Source organism: Palaemon carinicauda, chromosome 8 (assembly GCF_036898095.1).
Source record: "Palaemon carinicauda isolate YSFRI2023 chromosome 8, ASM3689809v2, whole genome shotgun sequence".
Taxonomy (NCBI): domain Eukaryota; kingdom Metazoa; phylum Arthropoda; class Malacostraca; order Decapoda; family Palaemonidae; genus Palaemon; species Palaemon carinicauda.
This window is the reverse complement of record NC_090732.1, coordinates 12,673,999-12,681,498: the sequence shown is the minus strand read 5'-3', so window position 1 is coordinate 12,681,498 and position 7,500 is coordinate 12,673,999. Positions and strand designations below refer to the sequence as shown.

The window sequence follows — 7,500 nt, the reverse complement described above, 5'->3', positions numbered from 1 at the left end:
CGTTCCTTGCTCAGCTCGGGAAAGTGAAAAGTCTTCATCTACTGGTGGTGGTCGTCGTCGGCGCCCACTCGTGTCCAAGTATTGGGTTCTGTCGTTAGCCATCAGCCTCCTATCTTTGGGGTGGGTGCTTATGTCTGATGTGGCTGTTAAGTCCTAGTCTGTGGTGGAAGAGTCGCGGGCAGTGTTCACAAGGGAGGGTAGGTGGTGGGCGGGGCTGTTCTAATAGCTCTCTCCTTCTCCTCCTAGCCTCCTCATTTTGTCTCCTCCTCTCCTCGAAGTCCACAGTGCCATGGTGTACTGTACTCCTCCAGGTTTTCCTGTCCCTGGCTGTTTCTTCCCATGAGGAAGGATCGATGTCAGTTAAAGCCAGGGTGCGCTTTAGTTGATCTTTATAGCGCATTTTCGGGGCTCCTCGTGGTCTGGTGCCCTGGGTCAGTTCTCCGTAGAATATCTTCTTTGGGAGCCTAGATGGATCCATCCTATGCACGTGTCCTATCCAACGGAGGCGGTGGTGGATGATGGTGGCCTCCACACTGGTCAGCAAGGCACGTTCTAAGACTTCAATGTTGGTGGTGTGGCTCTCCCAGGGGATTTTCAAGATCTGCCTCAGTTTCATTTGTTGGAAGCGTTCTAGGTTTTTAATATCGCTTCTATATAGCATCCATGTTTCACATGCATACGGGAGCGGGAGAGGACTACTGCCCTGAACACCATTATTTTGGTGGTCATTGTCAGTGCGTGGTTGTTAAATACGCGGCAGTCGAGTCGGCCAAAGGCGGAGTGGGCTGCCCTGATCCTGTTCTCCACGTCCGTTTTGCTTTTGGGAGCTGATGTTAGGATGCTCCCTAGGTAGGAGAACTGGTCCACCTGTTCTAACGGTTGGTCATTCACTGTGGTATTGAAGTTCGGGAGCATCAGTCCTGGTGGATGTTGGACGAGGGTCTTGGTTTTGTCTGTGTTGACTTGCATCCCAAAACGTTCGTAGGCAGAGTTGTATGCATCAGCTAACGACTGCAGGTCCTCTGCCGTCTGACCTGGGGTGGCATTTTCGTCAGCATACTGCAGTTCTCGCACTGCACACAAGGTGGTCTTGGTTCTGGCGCGGAGTCTAGCGAGGTTGAAAACGCCTCCATCTATGCGGAAACGTAGGTGGACTGAGGGTGTGTCTGGGGAATCTCGTTGAGCATTGCTGCGGTGTATAGCGAGAAACATGTTGGTGCCAGAACACAGCCCTGCTTCAGGCCGCATTTGATAGGGAATGGGCCTGAAAGAGAGTTCTGGTGGCAGACTCTCCCAACCATTCCGTCATGGAGGGCACGCACCAGCTTGACAAAATCGGGTGGGCAGCCATATCTTTTGAGGACAGCCCACATGGCAGGTCGAAGTACTTTGTCGAAGGCCTTTTTCAAATCCCAGAAGATGAACATTATGGGCTGTTGTTGTTCGAGGCTCTTCTCTTGGGAAGGTCGAAAGCCGCACTGGGACTCTGGCAGGACGTCTTCTGCGAGAATAAGGAGGCGGTCAAGGAGAATCCGAGCGAAAATCTTACTCGCGATGCTTAGTAGTGATATTCCCCGGTAGTTGTTACAATTCTCCCTGTCTCCCTTCTTGAAGATGGTAATGATGTTTGCATCGCGGAAGTCACTGGGGAGGGTCTTGGTCTCCCATATTTTCAGTATAAGGAGCATCAAACGGTTCCTCAACCCGGGGCCACCGTGAGTGAGGAGCTCCAACGGGATGTTGTCTGGCCCTGGGGCTTTGCCGGGCTTCATGCACTGCAGGGCCTGGTTGAAGTCCTGGATGGAGGGTGGTAGTGCCATCCAGTGATGGACGGGATGCTGCGGGGTCATTCGCAGGAGATCGTCTTGGGTGTCTGCTTGGTCATTGAGGAGGTTCTGGAAGTGAGACCTCCACCTGGCCAGGATGCCCTCGCTGTCGGTGATGGTCGTTAGCCCCATCCGCGTCCTTCAGGCCGCCCACTGATGACCGTGTGGGACCGAATATTTCCTTTGTTGCTGCATAGAAGCTGCGCAGGTCACGTTGGTCAGCGAAACTCTGTTTTTCTGCAGCTTTTCTTTGCCACCAGGTGTTCTGGGCTTCACGGATCCCTCTTTGGCAATCGGCTTCAGCCACCTTGTGAGCACATTTGTTAGCTGCTGTTGGTTGGTTTTCTAAAGTCAGGCGTGCTTGTCGTTTGGTTTCAATGAGAAGAGAGATGGTAGCATCATTCTCATCGAACCAATCCTGTCGTTTCTTGGTGGTGTAGCCTAGTGTTTCCTCCGCGGCATGGGCCATGGCATTTCTGAGGGTGGTCCAGTGGTGCTCAACAGTGGCCTGACCCACGGGGTCTGCGAGGTGACGTTCGCAGGCCTCCTTGTAGTTCTGTGCCACCTGTGGGTTGCGGAGTTTGCTACAATCAAAGCGTTGGTGTGGTACGCTGTCAGGTGCCCTTCTGGGTGGTCGTCGGGTCGTCACAGAGAGTCGGGAGATGAGGAGTCTGTGGTCCGTCCACCAGTCGTCCGCTCCGGGCATGGATCGGGTGATGCGGACGTCTCCTCGGTCTCTGGCTCTGGTCAGGACGTAGTCCAGGGTGTGCCAGTGTTTAGACCGTGGGTGTCTCCATGTGGTCTTTTGTCGCTTTGGTAACTGGAAGATGGTGTTGGTTACCACAAGTTGGTGTTCTGCACACAGACCCAGTAGGAGTTGGCCATTGGCATTGCAATTTCCAATGCCATGGCAGCCGATGATTCCCTCCCACAGGCGGTGGTCTTTGCCTACTCGGGCATTAAAGTCGCCAAGCACAACAAGCTTGTCGTTGGTGGGCACTGCCTGGATGGTGCGGTCGAGCTGGGTGTAGAAGGCAGCTTTGTCATCACCGGTTGAGGTCATAGTCGGGGCGTAGACAGAGATTAGGGTGAGGTGTCTGTCCCGCGTGATGGGGATGCGGACAGTCATCAGGCGCTCACTGATGGCCTTGGGAGCGAGGTTGTGCTGCTGCACCAGCTGGGAACGGATGGCGAAGCCGACACCGTGGATGCGAGGCTCCTCTAGGGCCTTGCCTTTCCAGAAGATGGTGTAGCCTGTTCCAGCTTCCCTGATGTTGCCCTCTTCGGGTAGTCTGGTCTCGCTAAGAGTCGCCACATCAACATTGAAGCGGGCTAGCTCCTTGCAGACGAGGGCTGTACGTCACGTCGTTCCGGGTGGTTGGTGTTCGTCACGTCTTGGAGGGTGCGGATGTTCCACGCACCTAAGGTTAATATTTTTTCCTTGTTGTTTCGACCGCATTAGTGGGATGTCCGCCAGCCGCGGTGAGCTGACCAGACGGGTTTGCCGTGTCCGATGTTCACCCCACCTTTTTTAGGGGCCTCCCCATGTGGGGTGGGCTGCGGTGTCCTCAATAGGCCAGCCCAGTCACGGGTCCAGCTGCCGAACTCTGGTGTCACGGCACCGTCACTAGAGAGCGACTGAATCTTAGACTCGCTGCTTGAGTGCAGCCGTGGGCTAAGGGCTTCCAGCTATCCAGGCCTGCTCCCTTCACCCACGGTGCTGTCGCCTCAGGACTTGGTGGTGGTGATGATGATAATGTTGGTGAGAAAGAGATGAAGAAGGGTGGAGGAAATGACAGAATGCCAGTAGCTGGGTATATTGTTTTGGGTGGTCATGGCTTTGCAACGGCCACGCACACACACTTGGCCCACATCGTTTTCACCGCGGCTCAGGACATATGAGACAGGCGGCTTCTCCGATGTTGGTTGCATCGGGCTGCCGGGTTCTTGTTATGTCAAGGCCCACCTTGTTGCCTGGCCGACAGGCATTGCCCTCTTCCGCCGGCGCTGGGTAGCTCTGCCGTTGGGGTCTTGTTTGGTTTGATTTTGGAGTTTTCCTTCTCCTAGCCTTTGCCTATCTGAAATAAAGGAAAAGGCCTATAGGGGTCCAGTCTTGGTCTAGTCTCTCAGAACTGGCCTTAGCGGTATGGTTGAGCCTGCCAGGGTGGATAAACTACCCCACCGCCATTGCCCAGCCCATCATTGAGACACTCGAGCCCCTCTACTGCAGCAAAGTGCTGGACCATCAGAGGGGATCTACTGGTAAACTAAGTAACAGTACAGTGTAATTAAGATTTAGCTTTCCACTATTCTTATTAAGAGTATTTAACATAATAGTGTGCTTAATTTGCTGTTCTAGATTGTTTCTTTCAGTATTGGATTTGTTTGTTTGTGAGATTGGCTTGATACGGTGAGCTTTTACCGTTACAGAGATATCAGGTGTTTATCATTATCATTGTGGACTGTCTCCTGATTCTCACTTCTGGTTTCTGATTTTGACTAAAGCAAAGAGCCTCCTGAGAGGGTGGACCTTTATATTGCATATTTTTGCTGATATGCTATTTCAGAACATCATGAGCTTTACTGGTTGGTCTGGGCATTGGGTGTTTATAAGACACTACTTGAAACAAATCCAATTGGTACAATGTATGTGCATGGTACTCGGATTGTTTCTGGCAACTATGATGGGAAATTGGATAGAAGAGGGGCCGTACCAACCAGGTTCTTTAGCATAAGCATATTGACAGGCATCTAGCTGCTTCTCTGGTGTTTTTCCTTTATGGGGCAAGTGTCTGATGTCTTACCCTTGCATATATGAATTGGATGTTTACTTAGTAGTAAATGATTGTCGTTTTCTCAAATGAGTGCTTTCAGTTATTGGCCTAGTATTAGTTCTTGGAAACCACACAGCACATTAACCCTCTAAAATGGGTATAGATGAAGGATAACCCTATTTGGGAAGGTGCTGGGAGGTATCTAAGATCCTCCCTCTTTAACTTTCTGTAAGGACCAGAACGTTTGATTCTCACCCTTGAGTATGAATGGTAGCAGCTTAGCACAAGTTAGTGTGCAAGTAGCATTGTCTTCAGTATCAGTATTGTTGCTTGGTGATGACTTGTCATCAGTTATTAGATGATTTTCAGCATTGGAAATGCTATGATGGGTTCAATAAAGCCTGAAAAGATGGGCCTCGCTTATACAGTAAACAGTGAGTTTGCTTTCATGTTGAAACCCTAGCCCTAGAGCAGCGGAGACAATATTCCTTTGGTAGTTTTGTCTTTGAATTCCCTCTCTTAGCTTTTGTAGGAAAGTCCTTGGAGACCACTCTGCACCTCCCCAAAAGTAGGTCTTATCTTTATCAAAACCTATTTTTGAGACAACACCAAGTCCTTTTACTTGCTTTTACAGCTCAATAGTGACCTTCAAACCATTTAAGCATCTGGGATTATTGTGCGAAGCACATATAGGCTAATATAAAATGAATGAGTTTGAGATATCAACATTTATATTATTATCATGATTATGATGTGCAGTATTGGATTTTCTGGTTAATTCTTTTTTTTTGTAAGGAAATACAAAGAGGGTTGGTGTACAATATTAGAACACCTACAGTACTTTAAGAAGTTATTTGAGTTTCTGATAATTTTGTTCAAATTCTTTATATTTCAGGTGATGCTAGCTCTATTAGAAGAAGAGCTAGTCTGGGAAACCGCAGAATCAAATAAATCTGATTCATCAGCAACTTCAGAAGGTCTTGGGTTTTCACAACCACCTGTGACCCTGGGACAAAATGTTCAGTCGCTTTTGGAAGGCCGAACAACACCCTTTGTCAAGTTCTGCCCTAATGAACCAAACCTGTTACTTTCTGGCCATGGGCTTCATTCTCTGGTAAATTTTATTGAATTTGATTCATGCTGTCATGAAGAAAATTGTAAATTATATACAATATTGAGATTTTTATACCTTCTCATATGTTGTCAGTTATCGCATGGAGATACAATAATATTCCTATGTTTGCTCTCACTGTACTTCAGTTTTATAATTTTCAAATACAGTAACTGATAAGATAATGTGATTGGTTTGAATATTGTTTGTTAGTAATCATATTACTGTATTTGACACTGGATTAGATGTACAATGTTTGCCATACAGTATTCTGTTTAACATTTACTATACTTAAGTTTTACTGAACGGAAATTTAATTTACAGTGATGTATATACTAGCCATCCTGACCTGATCCATTTGAAAAATTAAGAGTAATTTTTATAATTATTTTAGGGAGAGGAAAGTATTGAAGACTTTAAAGATGGTGGACTCCTGTGTGTATGGTGGGTACAGGAGCCATCTAGACCACAACACCTTTTGTCATGCTGCTCGACTCCCACTGCTGCTTCCTTCAGTCCAGCTCGTCCTTCTCTCATAATTGCAGGGCTGGAAGATGGTTCCCTTGCTTCTTGGGATTTAAGAGAATCTCTGCAATTACATACACTCAAGATCAACATTGATAAAGATAACTGGAGAGTGCGAGTACCTTCCTATATTACAGGTGTGACTATTGACTTGTTGGATATACAAATTCATAAGATCGAAAGGCAAATTAGTGTTCCATACTTTTTTTTTGTTTTTGAAAATTCTCAGATAAGTATCTGTTTTTAATACTTTTATTTTTAGGACCCATATTTTATCTCTCAATGGGACTTTTCTTTTTTTTTTTTTTTGTTAGTGTTTGTCATTGGGTGATGCATCTTTACAATGTATGTTTGTTTTAAGTGCTAAGTATACCTATACATTTTGTATCCAAAGAATGAATGGAGTCTGTCCTTTTTTTTTTTTTTGGGTGGGGAGGGAGTAGTCCTCTGAGACATAGTTACCTACTGTGATATGTTATTTCCTTCTACTTTCTATTCTTCCATGGTACCATCTTGTTGTTAATCATTTAAAACCTTAGATAGTTTAGTCTGGTAAAATCTAAATTTTCAATCTATTCTCACCCAGCATTGACCAATCCATTGTCAAACATTGATTTTACTCTGCGTACTACTTTGGTGTCATTTTGCACTTTTGTGCTATAGAGTATTCTATGCAATTTTGGTTACTTTTCCATTTCCTTAATTATTTCCATGAATCTTTCCTTAAAATTATCAGCTATTGATTCAGAACTATAATCTTCATAACCTTAGAATAAATGGAAATTAGGAATAAAATTATTACTGTCTGTCATCCTTCCCCTCCTATGCCAACCAAGGGACTAACATGTCAAATCCCCTGTAAGAACCTACATGAGCTGGACCGATAAACTGACATTAAATATTCCATTAGTTTTATTTAATCATGCTTAGTGCTCATCACTTTAATTTAGTCTTGTGTACTGTTTACACTACCATTTGCTATTTATTTCTGAATTGCATTAAAATGACAATTTCAGTTATTGCTGAAATAATATTTAAAGTACTCTTCATTAGATTTAATGTGCTATTCCTCAAATCATGCTCACCTTTGAACTTCCAGAGTGTTTATTAATGGAGGTATGTCACTTTATTTGAGCATGAAATGGATTGCTACTCACTCCTCCAAACTAGGATAGGAAACTAATGACAACATTGATATTAAGAGGGGGATTGGTTGTCTGGCACGGTTTGGAGAGATAAGTAGCCATCCAAATAAGAAATATAA

At 45.8% G+C, this 7,500-nt stretch overlaps 1 protein-coding gene across 1 annotated transcript in view; it reads left to right on the top strand.

The window, feature by feature from the left end:
• LOC137644796 (cytoplasmic dynein 2 intermediate chain 1-like) overlaps window positions 1–7,500 on the top strand; it is a 71,823-nt gene that overhangs the window by 44,935 nt on the left and 19,388 nt on the right. Inside the window, exons 11-12 of the mRNA XM_068377693.1 lie at window positions 5,496–5,714; window positions 6,106–6,373. Of these exons, the coding sequence (XP_068233794.1) occupies window positions 5,496–5,714; window positions 6,106–6,373 (487 nt within the window). The remainder of the gene's footprint in view (window positions 1–5,495; window positions 5,715–6,105; window positions 6,374–7,500) is intronic.